The following is an 18044-nucleotide window of genomic DNA, read 5'->3' as shown; positions in this document are numbered from 1 at the left end:
AAACAACATGGTCGACAGGCAGCCATCTTGGATTTTGACAATTGAAGTTTGTTATCGCTATTTCTCAGAAAGTACTAAAGGGATCTTTCTCAAATTTCATATATAGGTTCCCCTTGGTGCCTAGTTATGCATATTACATTTTGAGACCTATCGGAAAACAACATGGTCGACAGGCAGCCATCTTAGATTTTGACAATTGAAGTTTGTTATCGCTATTTCTCAGATAGTACTGAAGGGATCTTTCTCAAATTTCATATATAGGTTCCCCTTGGTGCCTAGTTATGCATATTACATTTTGAGACCTATCGGAAAACAACATGGTCGACAGGCAGCCATCTTAGATTTTGACAATTGAAGTTTGTTATCGCTATTTCTCAGAAAGTACTGAAGGGATCTTTCTCAAATTTCATATATAGGTTCCCCTTGGTGCCTAGTTATGCATATTACATTTTGAGACCTATCGGAAAACAACATGGCCGACAGGCAGCCATCTTAGATTTTGACAATTGAAGTTTGTTATCGCTATTTTTCAGAAAGCACTGAAGGGATCTTTCTGAAATTTCATTTGTAGGTTGCCCTCTGTGCCTAGTTATGCATATTGGATTTTGAGACCAGTCAGAAAACAACCTGCCCGACAGGCAGCCATCTTGTATTTTGACAATTGAAGTTTGTTATCGCTATTTTACAGAAGGTACTGAAGGGATCTTTCTGAAATTTCATATGTAGGTTCCCCTTGGTCCCTGGTGTTGCATTTTGGGACCAATCCGAAAAGAACAGACAGCCATTATCGCTAAATCTTAAATTTTATATATAGGTTACCCATGTTTGAAAAGTACTAGAGGGCTGTTTCTGAATTTACACAGATTAGTAAGACTTAGAGGAAGGGAAAAGTAGAGAAAAGATCAATCTGACATGGAACCTATAAAGATCATTCAATGGTGGGCGCCAAGATCCCTCTGGTTTTCATGTCTTGTTTGTGTAGAGTAAATGTTGTGTATAAGTAATTCTGTACTGAGGTTTTTTCATGTCTTGTTTGTGTAGAGTAAATGTTGTGTATAAGTAATTCTGTACTGAGGTTTTTTCATGTCTTTGTTTCATTAGATGCATGGTTGTCCCCTTTGCAAAGTTTATGGGCCTGCGGCCAAAGAAGCACTATGCAGTGGAAAAAAACCCGACCCTGGAAAGTCTGTATGTTACTGAAAAGTTCCCTAAACAGGACCAAGTAGAGGTAATCATTCTGGTATCTGACCACATATATACAAGTAGGTTGCCTGGTACCTTAACTGGCCCACAAATTAATTCTGGGCTGGTGAAGAATTTTAGTATTTATAATGTATATTTTTGTATTATTCTTTTAAAAATCTGATCTGAGAAAATACTTTGGATACAAAATTGCTCTTCTACTGCATGTATGTGTACATATATATGTACTTATTAGTTTTATGTACAGATGTAGAAAAAAATATGTGTCATAATTTTGTATGTGGTATTTCTATACATGAACAGAAATTATCCAAGAAGACAAGTCTGACAGAAAGACAGATACAGAGATGGTTCCGACACAGACGAAGTCAGGACATACCTGGCAGGATGAAAAAGTTCAGGGAATGCGGGTATAAATTTATCTATAAAAACCTTAAAAACAATCATATTTGTGGAATTTAATATACGGTCAATTTTTGCTAACCCGGTGAGCTTATAATTATGCCATGGCGCAGCTTTCGTCTTCTGTCATCCATTCCGCATCATGCAATATTTAAATCCATACTATTCCTGAACTACTGAATGCTTTAATGATTTGGCCTGGAGTATTATAATTATGGGTAAATGGGTAAATCCTTTAAATCCCTACTTGTCCTAAATGCTTGATTGGATTTTGATAAAATTTGGTCAGGAGCTTTATAGGGTAAAATATATCTAACTTTGTATAAACAGAGGGTGTGGCTCCCCAGGGGCGGAAGGTGTGTCCTTTTTAGCTGGTCTCTTCGAAGAAGAGTGAGAGCTTATGTCGCCACTCCAGCGTCGAAGTTGGTTTTTCAAATGTTAAGTTTTTGGTGCAAGTGTTGAAAGGCATAATAATTTATGGTAATATGGTCCCTGTGGGGGTTAAACTATCCCCTGCAGGAATTAAACTAAAAGATTTTTTTGGGGGAAAAAACAGAATTTAGAAATTTTTGGACTTTGAATATTTCTGGGTTAAGTTTTTGGTGCAAGTGTTGAAAGGTATTAATACATCACTTTATAATTGTACTAGGGTGCTGATAATTGGCAATAGAGTCCCTCTGGAGTTAAACTATCCCTTGCCGGAGTTAAACTTCAAGATTGTTTTGAAAAGAAAATCAGATATTTTTCAAATTTTTGGACATAGAATATTTCTGCATTAAATTTTTGGTGCAAGTGTTAAGTTGTTTGAATACATCACTTTATAATTGTACTAGGGTGCTGATATTTGGCAATAGAGTCCCTATGGAGTAAGACAAACCCTTCCTGGAGTAAAACTTTAGAATTTTTTCTTTTTAAATCTGTTTTTTTGTTTTTAAATCTTTGGACTTTGTGTTAAGTTTATGTTGTGAGTGTTGAAAGGCATAGTAATACATGGTATTAGGTTCCCTTCGGGGGTTAAACTATCCCTTGCCAGAGTTAAACTGAACAATTTTTTTGGGAAAAAACAGATTTTCAAATTTTTTGTGCAAATGAGTAATGATTGTACTAATGTGCTGATATTTGGTAAAATAGTCCCTATGGAGTTACACTATCCCTTTTTTGAGTGAAACTGAAAATAAAACAATGTGAAAATGCTCTTATTTGAAAATTTATACTGGTCAACATTTTTCAAGGGAGACAACTCTCATTAGGATAATATTTCATTAAAAAATGAAGAAATATGTCCAAAAGCAATTACATTTGTATTTAATATATTCATTTAATCTACAACAGCATAGCTTGTCTCTCTAATGTTTGTCAATAAATGATTTATATATATATATATATTGGTAAGGTTTTGAAAATTGCTTGAATACACAAAACATAATCTGATCAAGTAAACAATATAAATATTATTAATGCAATTTGCGAAACCATTCCAATTAATATATTTTAATTATTTATTGACAAACATTTGCGAGACGAGCTATGCTGTTCTCCAACAGCTCATGTGTTTTCAAGAATGACAGGATTTGGTCCACCTGATGTTTGATCCATTGTTGAGAGAGGCAGTTCAAATGTAGGAAAATATTTGAAATATATCTGAGTATTTTTTGGAAAATATTTGAAATATGTCTGAGTATTTTGCCATAAATACTGAAATATCCAGGTGAATGATGCTGGGCTTCCTGTTACATTTTATCCCTGCTGCTCAGCTAGGTCAAGTAAAGTTACATGTACTGTAAAATTACAAGTAGTGTTACATGTAAATTCAATTGTACTATAGTTTTATTCTAATCGCCTTTTGTCCGTCGTCGTCCGTCGTGCGTCCATAAACTTTTTACATTTTCGACTTCTTCTCCAAAACCACTGAACAAAATTCAATGAAATTTGGCAGAAAGTTTCTATGGCTGAAGGTCAACCAAAATTGTGAATTATATGGTCCCCACCCCCCAGGGGCCTGAGGGGTGGGGCCAAAAAGGGTCACATTGACTAAAACTTCAAAAATCTTCTCTTCTCTACTCTCAGATATGGTGGAGTCAAACACTCTTTATAGATGAAAGGGTCGTGTGGTGCTTTACCAAAATTGTGAATTGCATGACCCTGGGGTCTCACGTTTGCCCCTGGGGAGGGTATAAACTTTACTATAGTTTATATAGAGAAATCACATTTTTGGCTATTATTTGTTGGATTTGTATTGGAATTTATTCAAACCTGGTTAACATCATCAGCGTTGGATAACAGTTTGATAGTACACATATGTTGGCCCTGACTGACCCCCAGGGGCTGACGGGCGGGGCTAAAAAGTGTCAAATTGACTGAAATTTCAAAATCTTATTCTCAATACCTATATAAGATAGAATCAAAAACTTTTCATAGAAGGAATAGTTTTATGGTGTTTTACTTGAATTGTGAATTTCATGACCCTGGGGTTTCACATTTGCCCCTTGGGAGAGGGTAAACTTTGCGATAGTTTATATAGGGAATTCATATCTTTGACAATCATTTGTTTTATGTCTATTGGAATTCATTTTAACTTTCTTAAAATTATCAGCAAGGGATGACAGCTTAATATGCACATGTTGGCCCTGACTGACCCCAAGGAGTGATGGGTGGGGCCAAAAAGGGTCAATTAAATTAACTGAAATATTTCAAATCTCAGGTGACCGTTAAGGCCTGTTGGGCCTCTTGTATATATAATATTATTTATAAAGTAACAAGCATACAGGATATTATGTAGTGTTAATGCTATCTATAACTGATAATGAATGTTTCCTATGTTGATCCTTATTGTCATATTTGAAGGTTGGATAAAAAAAAAAAATCATATTTATATTTTTGGCCCTTGGGTGGAGATTTGGTGGGGTGGGGTCAGAAACATTGTAAATGAAACCCCCTGGGTCCTTTTATCCTATCTTCACAATTTCAGATTGATAAAGTCAAAATTAAACATGTTGATAGGGGGGGGGGGGGGGGGGGGTACTTTTTATGCAAGGGGGGTATGTTTTTAAAAAAAAAATGGTAGGTAAATAAAAGGTATCCAGGTACAACTGTACTTTTTATGCAGAATAAAAAGTATCTGGATACTTATTGTAATATGACACTGGGCCTGTTGCCTCTAGTTCTCTGCTTAGATACATGTACTTTTAAAATCTAACTTTCAGCTGGCATTTCCTGTTTTATTCTGTGAGTTTCTTTGGTGGCCTGTACATACTTTGGGATGTAAGTATTATTTTGTAATTGTTTTGTAATGAAAACAAATGTCTACTTTTTAAGGCATAAATCTTACAATTTAGTACAACATTGTTTTAAAATTAACTGAGAGAAATAGATCTGATGTGAACTTCACATGTTAAAATCCTTTCCCCTCCCCCCTACTGGCCATGGCATTGTCAATATAGAGAAGTTAATACACGTCTGATAAAACTGATATGTTCCCAAATCTTTATAAATTGATAAAACAGGACCTTTGGAAGACAGTAACATGTAGCTTTGCTAAACAGGTTTTTTTCCTCAATGAATAAAGTTTATTATCAGTGATAATCAAAAGCTCAAGTGCTGAAGTCATACTAAAAATAACTGCCCTATAATTATAAACTTAAATGCATTTGATTGGCATAATTAATGCTCACTTTTCTACCTTTTAGAAACCATACTTCTGGGATACCAAGTACTTTTGGTTTAACATAGGACGTCAGGTAAGTTACACACTGCTGTATACATGTATATATAAACAAACAGACATTTTCTTTACATTTGAAAGTTTTTAGGTCACCTGAGACAGAGTCTCATGCGACCTATTCTTATTGTCTGTTGGCCATTGTGTGTTCACCTTCCGTAAACAATTTACATTTTCGACTCAGAAACCCATAAACCAGTTTCATTGAAATTTTACAGAAACCTTCCATTGCCAAGAGTAATTAGCCACAGTTGTGAATATATATTGGGGGCAGAGAGGTGGAGAAAAAAGGGGTCTATGTGACTGAAATTTCTCTTCTCAAGACTTAAACGACTTGAAAACAAAATGTGCAGGGATAATGAAAAATAGTCTCTGTGAAAACTTTGGTCAGAGGAATGTTTCATTTGTACACTTTGACTGCCACAGGTTCAAATGTCAAAGGTCATTGCAATGTTTGATTCACACTCAATGATTAATAGCACATAATGGTTGAACACATGGTGTGAAAGTGTAGTAGGCCTTATAAGTTTTTTATTAATATTCAGATGACATATTAAAAAAAAAAGAAAAAACATTGACGTGTCACTATGATCTTAATATTGCACTTTATTAAATGTACCTACATTAGGTTAGGGTCATTGTTACTTTAACAGAGCCAGGAGGACACATGTATTGGCCAGTAAGCTTGTTTTACGATGAACAGGGTGGTGTATTACTTGTATAACACCATGTATTGGCCAGTAAGCTTGTTTTACGATGAACAGGGTGGTGTATTACTTGTATAACACCCTAGTTAACAGTAACAAAGCTTTGATAGCTGTTATTGTAGAGAATACAGTATTTAGATTTGCCATTAGTTTAGAAAATCACATAACACCTTTTTTTACATGTGTCATTGTTTCAGCACGTGCCCAATGATGTATACTGGTACTACATGATAGAGCTAAGCTTCTACTGGAACCTCGTATTTACCTTGGTAACGGACCACAAGAGGAAGGACTTCACAGAAATGGTCGTTCACCACATCGTTACCATTTTACTGATCTACTTTTCCTTTGCCTGTAACCAGATCCGTATCGGGACATTGGTCCTTATCATCCATGATTCAGTGGACTTCTGGATGGCAGTTTGTATACTCAATTAATTAAAAAGTTAAAATTGCCTTAGGTACTTAACCAAACTTAATGATCATGGGAAATATCAGTCATAAGAGATCTATACATTAAATACAACACTAACCAAACTTAATGGCTGATGATCATGGTAGATATCAGTCATATAGAGTTCTATGCATTAAATTAAATGGGAATCAAAACTTACGTTACATTTGAGTGAGTTATGAGAATCCCCAGCCTTCCCTCTCCACTCATATTCTACAAAATTTGTGGAGGAAATACTCCTTGTTGTAATGGATTTCCCTGCCCGTCCATGTAATAAGACTTTCTCAAGTTTTCAATCTTCAGAAGCTCCTACATATCAGAAGAGTTAGAATTGCTTGAACTTGAGTACTCTTGTACAATACTGTAGGTCTGAAGACGACTGACGGTCTGTTAACTTTAACACAGCCAACGTATAGGTACATGTACATTGTATGATTTCTCATTCCAGGCTGCAAAGATGGCTATTTATTTGAAGAAAATGAAAGTGGCCGATAGTTTGTTTGTGATTTTCCTCGTGGTATGGTTTTTCACCAGGCTGTATATCTACCCTTTCAGGTAAGATGTTTTAGCGTAACATACATGTACATGTATCAGATAACATTGCTCAGTAGGCATTGGCCATTTGTTAATTATTATTTTTTCTTGACAGAATGACGATTTGATAAATCGTTTTAAAACATCTGTACTTGTACCAAATTATTCCCAAAATCTAAGTTGACAAGCTGTGTATTAATCCTTGCAAAATATTAAAACTTTGTCTGCAATATTTCAAGAAATATTCTGAATTACCTCCCCTTGACCCATAACGTTATCCAACATTTTGCATTTTGAAAAATTCATGATTATTATAATTATTTATAAAACAACGAATTCGACCTATTTAATATTGTAGATCTACAATTAAGTGTGTGGTGTTTGAAATTGTAAGGAAAGTTATCAGACTCACAGTGATTCATATACTGTTGTTTTGTATTCTAATTAAAAAACATTTATAACAAAACATCAGATTATTTATGATGTGCCAGTCTGTTTTCTGTAGGACAAGAACACCATTGAGGTGTTCCAATTCACTCCTAAACTAGTAGACATTTTGAACGATGTCTGCTCGCTTTTGAACTCTTGGTATATGTATGAAGTTTTCAGTACTAGCTAGTCTCAATGTGCAGTTGTAGTGTTTGACAGTCTGTAATATCAAAATATTTACAATAAATTAGTGATTTAATAATGATGTGAATACTAATTAAGTGGTTCATATTTTCAGCATTTTAAAACCTGTCACTAAATAATCTAATATTTGCACTCACTAAAATTAACTGCTATATGATAGCTTGTATGATGAGGTGAAGTACATTTCCGGTTGTATGACAGAATTGTTTACTTCTCTTTACAGGATAGTATGGTCGACCTCCGTCCAATCACTCCAGTATGCTACTATATTCCCTGTCTACTGGCTCCTCAATGGCTTACTCTGGATTCTCCAGGTTCTTCATATTATCTGGACCTACATGATCCTACGCATGGTGATGGAGAAACTTACTGGGAAAGACGTGAGAAGTTTATGTTACTTGTACAACAATATGCATCTCCCCCCAGTTTGATTTAACCAGTATCATATTGAACACATTAAGCTGATAAAGATGTGACTGTACAATGGTATCATCTCGCATATTCCAAGTTTATTTTCTGTGAACATACCTATTTGTGTGGTAATCATGATTAAAGCATCTGCTTAATTATGAATATACACCAATATTGATTTTGATTCAACCAAATGTATATACATGGTATATAATTAGCACCATATTGAGTTTGTACTGTTGCAAATAGCACCTTGATGAGTTTGTACTGTCGCAAAGCTTAATTAATTACCCTGCAAAACAAAGGTCAAAAGCTATGAATGGCACTACAATGAGGTTGTATATCACAAAGCTTAATTAATTACCCTGCAAAACAAAGAACAAAAAGTGCAAATGGCACCATAATGTGTTTGTACAACCACAGTGCTTAATTACCCTGTAAAACAAAGGTTAGAAATTACAAAAGCTTGATGTCAATTTTGAAAATGTTCAACCTCCTGGTCTTTGTCAAGTCGTAAACTTTGTGAAAGTTATCTATGCATCACATTCATATTTCAAATGCACATTGGACACAATTCCAAAGTTACATATTTTGCCTTAGGAGAGCTTTTTGTTCGGTCACCTGAGACAAAGTCTCCAGTGAGTCCTGATTTGGGTATTGAGGCCCTGAGGGAGCGGGGCCGAAAAGGGTCCTCCATTGTCCGTTGTCTGCCGTAAACAATTTACATTTACGACTTCTTCTTCAAAATCGCTGTACCAAATTCAATGAAATTTGGCAGGAAGCTTATATGGCCAAAGGTCAACTAAAATAGTGAATTATATGGTCCCCAACTCCCAGGGGCCTGAGGGGCAGGGCCAAAAGGGTCAAATTGACTAAAACTTCAAAAATCTTCTTCTCTACTCTCAGATATGGTGGAATCAAACACTGTTAATAGATGGAAGGGTTTTAAGGTGCATTACCGAAATTATGAATTTCATGACCCTGGGGTCTTGTGTTTGCCCCTGGGGAGGGGTTAACTTTACTATAGTTTATATAGGAAAATCACATTTTTGACTTTTTTTCTGTTGGATTTGTATTGGAATTCATTCTGATTTGGTTAATATTATCATCATGGGATGACAGTTTGATGGTATACCAATGTTGGACCTGACTGACCACCAGGGGCTGATGGGCAGGGCTAAAAATGGTCAAATTGACTGAAATTTCAAAAATTTTCTTCTCAAGACCCAAATAAGGTAGAATCAAATACTCTTCATAGATGGAAGGGTCTTAAGGTGCTTGACCAAAATTGTGAATTTCATGACCCAGGGGTCACATGTTTGTCCCTGGGCAGGGGGTAAACTTTACTATAGTTTATAATGGGAAATCACATTTTTGACTATCATTTGTTTGATTTCTATTGGAATTCATTCTAACTTTGTTAACATTATCAGCTTGGGATGACAGTTTAATGATATGCACATGTTGGCCCTGATTGACCCCTAAGACTGATGGGTCGGGCCAATGGGTCAATTAAATTTACTGAAATATTTCAAATCTCAGGTGACCGTTAAGGCCCATGGGCCTCTTGTTACTGTTAAATTGTTGTTTCTCTATTTAACTAAAATTTGATAACACTGAACAGATCAAATTGAAAACATATTTCGTTTTTTGTGTTTTTGACAGATTGCCCTTTGAACAAACTTTGTTTTGAATTGTGTTGGCAGGTCAATGTCAATGTACATACATACTGTTATTTCAGCATTTTTTGTGCATAAATCACCAAAGCCTTCCTAAAACTCAGCAAATTTTGTATAGGATTAGCCAACGTTACTTTAGTAAGGGATAAAAAAACACTTTAATTATAGGATTAGTAAATGTTAGTGAAGAATCAACATCACTTTAATTATAGGATTAGCCAACATTACTTAGTAAGGGATCAACAGTACTTTAATTATAGGATTAGCCAACATTACTTAGTAAGGGATCAACATCACTTTAATTATAGGATTAGCCAACATTACTTAGTAAGGGATCAACATCACTTTAATTATAGGATTAGCCAACATTACTTAGTAAGGGATCAACATCACTTTAATTATAGGATTAGCCAATGTTACTTAGTAAGGGATCAACATCACTTTAATTATAGGATTAGCCAACATTACTTAGTAAGGGATCAACATCACTTTAATTATAGGATTAGCCAACATTACTTAGTAAGGGATCAACAGCACTTTAATTATAGGATTAGCCAACATTACTTAGTAAGGGATCAACATCACTTTAATTATAGGATTAGCCAACATTACTTAGTAAGGGATCAACATCACTTTAATTATAGGATTAGCCAACATTACTTAGTAAGGGATCAACATCACTTTAATTATAGGATTAGCCAACATTACTTAGTAAGGGATCAACATCACTTTAATTATAGGATTAGCCAACATTACTTAGTAAGGGATCAACAGCACTTTAATTATAGGATTAGCCAACATTACTTAGTAAGGGATCAACAGTACTTTAATTATAGGATTAGCCAACATTACTTAGTAAGGGAATCAACATCACTTTAATTATAGGATTAGCCAACATTACTTAGTAAGGGATCAACATCACTTTAATTATAGGATTAGCCAACATTACTTAGTAAGGGATCAACATCACTTTAATTATAGGATTAGCCAACATTACTTAGTAAGGGATCAACAGTACTTTAATTATAGGATTAGCCAACATTACTTAGTAAGGGATCAACATCACTTTAATTATAGGATTAGCCAACATTACTTAGTAAGGGATCAACAGCACTTTAATTATAGGATTAGCCAACATTACTTAGTAAGGGATCAACAGTACTTTAATTATAGGATTAGCCAACATTACTTAGTAAGGGATCAACAGTACTTTAATTATAGGATTAGCCAACATTACTTAGTAAGGGATCAACATCACTTTAATTATAGGATTAGCCAACATTACTTAGTAAGGGATCAACAGCACTTTAATTATAGGATTAGCCAACATTACTTAGTAAGGGATCAACAGTACTTTAATTATAGGATTAGCCAACATTACTTAGTAAGGGATCAACAGTCACTTTAATTATAGGATTAGCCAACATTACTTAGTAAGGGATCAACAGTCACTTTAATTATAGGATTAGCCAACATTACTTAGTAAGGGATCAACAGTCACTTTAATTATAGGATTAGCCAACATTACTTAGTAAGGGATCAACAGTACTTTAATTATAGGATTAGCCAACATTACTTAGTAAGGGATCAACATCACTTTAATTATAGGATTAGCCAACATTACTTAGTAAGGGATCAACAGCACTTTAATTATAGGATTAGCCAACATTACTTAGTAAGGGATCAACATCACTTTAATTATAGGATTAGCCAACATTACTTAGTAAGGGATCAACAGTACTTTAATTATAGGATTAGCCAACATTACTTAGTAAGGGATCAACAGCACTTTAATTATAGGATTAGCCAACATTACTTAGTAAGGGATCAACAGCACTTTAATTATAGGATTAGCCAACATTACTTAGTAAGGGATCAACATCACTTTAATTATAGGATTAGCCAACATTACTTAGTAAGGGATCAACAGTACTTTAATTATAGGATTAGCCAACATTACTTAGTAAGGGATCAACAGTACTTTAATTATAGGATTAGACAACATTACTTAGTAAGGGATCAACAGTACTTTAATTATAGGATTAGACAACATTACTTAGTAAGGAATCAACAGTACTTTAATTATAGGATTAGCCAATATTACTTAGTAATAACAACACTTTAATTATAGGATTAGCCAACATTACTTAGTAAGGGATCAACAGCACTTTAATTATAGGATTAGACAACATTACTTAGTAAGGGATCAACAGCACTTTAATTATAGGATTAGACAACATTACTTAGTAAGGGATCAATATCACTTTAATTATAGGATTAGCCAACATTACTTAGTAAGGGATCAACAGCACTTTAATTACTATACAATGTATATCATTAGGTGATTTTATTGTGATATGTTATGATATTTTATATTCCATTATATTTCTTTCATGTTGATACAAAAATCTATTAAAGTCATTTTGTTGCCAGATGGGAGTAAATTGTTCCACTTAATGGATTTTTGTTGGACGTTTATAAAATAACTTTAAACATATCTGTGAAAATACAGTCATCTTTTACATGTTGTTTTCATCATCCTGTCAGATTTAACTCCTTGACAATATTTACATTTTATACTGCAGCTTAAAGACGTCCGGAGCGACACAGAAACATCTTCCGGGGGAGAAGACAAAGAAACAAATGTCAACGGATCAACAGCTTCACTGAGGAAACTTCATGTGTCAGAAAATGGCAGTTCATAGGGGCAGGTCCTATGTATAAATCAGGGACAACTCCTGTCATATCAAATCAGCTTTATAATGTCCTGTTAAGGACACTGTTCTTGGTTAGTGGTTATCTGTAACAATTATACTCTTCCAGTGAAAATTATCAAACATAACATGTATCCAATGTTTTAATGATGTGAAGAAAAATAACTTGGCTTGTTTATTTATTCATTCCCAAATGATTTATATAAAATATGGATTCATATGAGGTCAATATGTCAAGGAAAAAGTTTATTGATATCTATAAGTTTATTTGTTCAATCAAACTACCCCGGGTGAAACCCATGTGGCCCAGCATGTGCCCTCCTCCCCTTCATACCTTTTCACGTCCAATCAGGGAAAGGCAACTGTGCCACCTGACTGTCATTATTTGTTGATGGTAATTGTGATGGACATGTTGGTTTTGTGTTTGGTCATGTTTCATGAGATCTCATGGCGGTTTTTTTCTTGGGATTTTCATTAGTTGTGAATTGTGTTCATGGTGATGGATGGATTTATCGGTTGTGTTTATGGTAAATAATGTTCATGGTAATAAATGGAACCATGGGTGTGTGTGTCAGTGGTGTAAGCCTCTTTCCTTAGTGTTCAAAGTCTAGTTTGGGGAAGGTTTTTTGTAAACCATTTTCAACTAACTATTTCAAAATTGACAATTTTGTAGAAAAAATAAGAAGGGAGCTTATTTGTGGGCAGGGGCTGATCTGTGGATAAACATGATATTGTGCATACATTGGAACTATATGTGAAAGTTGTTGAGATCAGAGCAAAAAAACACCTGTATATACATGCAAGATAAGTTGGTGAGGGGATACAGGGATTGGCTTGTATGTACTTATATCTACCAACTTCGTTAGTGGTCTAATTGTCCTGAAACTAGTGACACTTACTCACAACTAGCATCTTTAGTACGAGTTTGTATTTCAACCACCTTTGGTCAAAAATGAGGTCAATGTTACTATAAATAGATTTTGATGTTGTACCTTTATAAAGTTCATTAATTACCTGATTGTCCTGATCAGAAATAGTTACTACACTTACAACCATAATCTCTGGTATAGATTCAGTTTTTTACCATATACATCTGGGTCCAAAAGTGAGGCTACTGTTACTATAAATAGACTTTTGATGATCTTTCTCTTCAGACTTCATGAAATTTTCTATAGAACTTAAACTCTATAAGCTAATTCACGATTATAGCATGTTTGATCTCTTGAATAAATTTGCATTTAAATCTATCTCCTGGGATCCAAATTGAGGTCACTCTTACTCTAGATTTCCATCATCTTCCCTCTACCAACTTTGTTGATAACCAGATATATAAAGATTTATTACTTCATCCTCTTATCTCTCGTTATCAGGTTAATTTTCCTCGTTAGAGACATTGTGATTAGGTAATTCCTACCATCTTTTGTTGTGTATTGGTCAATGTTGAATAGAGACGAGATTCCTATTGCTTGAGATGCCTTGTTGATGCTTGAGACAAATTTCCTTTTACTTAAAAGGATAACAAACACCAAATGTGCCATTGTACTGATTATAAATGTAGCACGTGCAAGCTTAAAGTAAAGAGTAGCTTCATCTCTGAGTCAGACAGCTTTGCAGCTAGATTATCTCAATAAAAAACACACATTTTGTCAAATTAGAAAGATATGCAGTACCGAAATAATAATCTTAACTCTAAACTCTGGGTATGTTTGTCACAGTATTGGACTAATGAGAAATACAGTACACATGTACTACAGTGCAATATGTATAGAGGATATTAAGTTGCTGCAGTGGCCTGTTTTATTAGTCCCCAGCTGATAAAACTAGGGGTAATATAGGTGTATTCTCCACCAGACTTGTACGTATGTACATAACACCAAAGTTTGCCGACCCTCTAGCGGCTTTATTTCATGCCAGTTCTTTATCAAATTTCATGCAATTAAAAAGAACCATAATATTTTGGACAAGTCTCAGGGATGTTTGGTCAAAGTCAAGTTCACTGTTGCTATTTTTAGCAGGGGGCCGAAAGGGGACGTGCATTACTTTAAGAATACCAGTTTGCTTTTAATTCTGACGTATTTTTTACTGCCTGTGTGTCTATAGATTTAACATAAATAGCTTTAGCAAACACTAACAATATTCTAGGGGAAAGAAACACTTTCAATAAAAAAACAATATCCACGAAAAAAAGTAAGGACCCGTCTTAGAAATGTTGGAAGTTAGATTTAAGGAGTTTAGGTGGTAACCCGAGGTACATAAGTGTGAGCGATAAGATTCATTATAATAGAAAAATTCATTCTTCCCTTAGTAACAAAAGAGTAAGGGTCCATTTTAACAGTATTGAAGGGGGTACATGTCGACAGCGATGGACGAGAAAATCATATGATAAAGTGCTAGATACTTAAACAAACATTGAAGAGAAGATAATAAATGGACTGATTAGAGAGTGTCTGTATGCCTGTAATGTTATACATTCCAATGACCTTAATTCATCATGTAGGAAAAAGGATATGCATCATTTTGTTAAAAAAAATACTTTGAAATTGAAGAAAAAAAAACATGCACTGCATATTGGTGAGTAAATGTAAACTTTATTTAACAATTGTGAAATAAGTTATATTAACTTCTATAATCATGCTTGTTAACCAGAATATAAGTATGCAAGAGATGTTATGTGGAGGATACCATACTACCTGGCAAAAACCCATGTGGTTAGGTAGGTGAGCCCGTAACTTTTCCTAATCGGGGAATGTAACCCTGGGTGCCTAGGTGGAAGGCAAGTGTACATGTGTTAACACTGTGCCACCCAATCAGCCACTTTAAAATTATCTCTTTTTACAAATAGATGATTTTCAAATAAATAAGCATTTTAGTTTCCATCTATATACAACAATGTAATACAATGAATCAACAAGTAATTTTCTGCATATAGACCATCGAGATATTGTTTGCTGGGGGTAAAGTTCAAACATGACCTTCTATATATACCATGAAAATTCATTTTGATGATGCATAAAATGTATGTTAGGAGATGGTATACAGCCTTTGTTATTTAATGCACTTTAATCTGTCATGTTTCAAACATAGATATACATGCTATTATTAAATGGACTTTAATCTGTCATGTTTCAAACAAATTGGATTTACATAGGAATAGATGTGTTCCGTTGTGATATAACTATACATACATCTTATTTAGAAATACCCATTAAAGCATAAGATGCAGCATGAAACTGATTGAAAATGATTGAACATTTAACGTACAGTTATTATTCCATATTTAATTCTGTGTATATTTATAAGTGCATATATACTTATTATATATTTATATTCTAGTTACAATTTATACATGCCATATATATATATGTAATATTTTTTTTGTTTTTTGTTTTTTTTTTAACTTTAACAAGGAAAGTACAATGTATCTGGTCGTTAATATTTTTACTATAATTGCAATACCAGTTATGAAATTACTTGCCATTTTTATTAAAGCAGGATATCACCTGTTTTCCCATAATATTTTATATGTACAAATTAAGCCAAAATAAGACTTTGTGCTGGGAAAATTATTTACCATTCCTTATATTTGCCTTACCTGTCCGAATGCTGAATATTTTTATATGCAGACATTGGACAACAGATTGCCTGAAAATGTCAATGACATATTTATCTAAAAAATGGCTTTAGATTTTGTCTATAGTTTTCTATGAGTATATAATGTATTGACTGTTGCTTTAATTAAATGCCCAAAAAAGTAATCATCATCACCTATCTTTCCAGATCGAATAATTATATACTACATATGATATATAGTTTTATGTAATCAGCAATTTTATACATGTATATATGGTATATAGTTTTATGTAATTAGAATTTCATTGGAATATAATGAAAACTAACACTACAGATAGATAAGAAAAATCAGAAAAATTAATGTTCAACTACACAAAAGTAGATATTGTATGGTTCTATATTTGTTTTTAGCCCGTCATCATCATATGAGGGGCTATTCAATTTGCCATGTGTCTGTGGTCGGTCGTCTGCACATAATCTATCATCCAGTCCGTAAGAATTTTTTTTCCCAATTTTTAACGGAAAAGTTTTTTAAAGGGACCTTTTTGATTTTTAAAGTTGAATTTTATTTTTATTTCTGAGGTTTTGCTTTAAAATTTTTAGGGTTCCAGGCCCCCTTTTTCCTATTAGATTCTATCTTGCCCAAAAGAAATGATGGAGTTGAATTTTTCCTTTTTTAGTGGGTTTTTTCAAATTTTTTGGGTCCTTTTTTTTTTATTATTTTCCCGTCATAGTTTTTCCATTTTATCTGATTGTCCCTAGGTTGCGTTGGTTAAACATTTTTGTTTTAATTGGGGGTTTGGGTTTTTGGGGGTCCTGAATTTTTCCGTGTTTAAAAGGTGTTATATTTAAACAACAAGTTTTTTTGCAGGGGTGTTTTTTTTTGGTATTAAAAGTTTGCCACTTTTTCTGCAAAATTTCCCCTTTTTTTATTTTTTGGGGTTTTTTGAATATTTTGGGAAAAAAGTTTTTTTTTAATTTAATTTAGATTTTTTACTAATTTATAAATAACCGTTTTTAAAAACAACTAATTTTAAATTTTCATTATTTATATTTAACCATTTATTTTTTTAATTTAACTAAAAATTTTGGGGATTTTTCGTATTTAACCCAAGTGAAAATTTTTTTAGTTTGTTATTTTTTGGGTGTAAATTTCGTTTTTTTATAAAAACATTTTCCATTTGATTTTGGGGATAATCATTAAATTTCGGTTATTTCATTAAAAAAACATTTTTTCATTTTTGACCTTTTTTGGAATTATTTATTTAAGGATAATTTAATTATTTTTTAAATTAAAATTTTTTAGTTTATGGGGGATTTTTTTTGCCCCCTTTTTTTTTATATTTTTGGGGTTTTTTGAATTTTAAAAATCTTTTTTAAAGGGTAAATTTTAATTTTACTCTTTAAGTAAAAAAATTTTTTTGGTTTTTCATGAATTTTCAAAATCTTTTTAATTTAAAAAAACCGCTAAATATTTAAATCTTTTTTAAAGGTTGGTTGAGTCAAAAAGTTTAATAACAGATTAAATTTTAATTTGAAAAAAAGTTAAAAAAGGGGGTTTAAGTGGAATTGTGTTTTTGTTTATAAGTTTTGTAAATTTTAGTTTGTTTTTTCATAAATTTAATTCTTTTTATTAATCCTTTCTATTAAAAAAGAAAAAACAGATGTCACACAAACTTTCTTAAATTAATAATTTTTTTTCCAAATATGTTTTTGTAAGTTTTTCTTGTCTTGAACTGAAAAATTTTCTAGCTTTTAATTTGGAAAGCGAGAATTTTAAGGGCTACGGGGCCCTTTCTGAAAATTTTTAATTAAATGAACAATGTACTTGTCCAGGTTATGTGAGTAAAAATAAAGCTGCCAATCTTGATGACATTGGAAATGGAAAATTTTATACTATAGCCATTGTCTATACAGATTCTATTTGCCTCTTTTTTTCTCTACTTCTCAAAATACCAAAGGAAAAAAGGGAAAACCCCCAAAAAAATTGGGTTTTTTGGGTTTGTTTTTATTGGGGGAA

The 18044-nt window shown here is 33.2% G+C and overlaps 1 protein-coding gene across 3 annotated transcripts in view; it reads left to right on the top strand.

Annotated features, from left to right (window-relative positions):
* LOC117343783 (ceramide synthase 2-like) overlaps positions 1-14999 on the top strand; it is a 30186-nt gene extending 15187 nt beyond the window's left edge. For all 3 annotated transcript variants that reach the window (XM_033906283.1, XM_033906281.1, XM_033906282.1), the window contains 8 exons: positions 1102-1228; positions 1507-1613; positions 4809-4866; positions 5292-5342; positions 6228-6449; positions 6932-7038; positions 7874-8030; positions 12326-14999. In XM_033906283.1, the coding sequence (XP_033762174.1) occupies positions 1102-1228; positions 1507-1613; positions 4809-4866; positions 5292-5342; positions 6228-6449; positions 6932-7038; positions 7874-8030; positions 12326-12445 (949 nt within the window). In that variant the 3' untranslated portion in view covers positions 12446-14999. The remainder of the gene's footprint in view (positions 1-1101; positions 1229-1506; positions 1614-4808; positions 4867-5291; positions 5343-6227; positions 6450-6931; positions 7039-7873; positions 8031-12325) is intronic.
* Positions 15000-18044: the final 3045 nt, after the last annotated feature.

The sequence above is a fragment of the Pecten maximus genome, chromosome 15 (genome assembly GCF_902652985.1).
Source record: "Pecten maximus chromosome 15, xPecMax1.1, whole genome shotgun sequence".
In the NCBI taxonomy this organism is placed as follows: domain Eukaryota; kingdom Metazoa; phylum Mollusca; class Bivalvia; order Pectinida; family Pectinidae; genus Pecten; species Pecten maximus.
The sequence above is the reverse complement of the archived record's forward strand: the minus strand, read 5'-3'. Positions and strand labels throughout refer to the sequence as shown.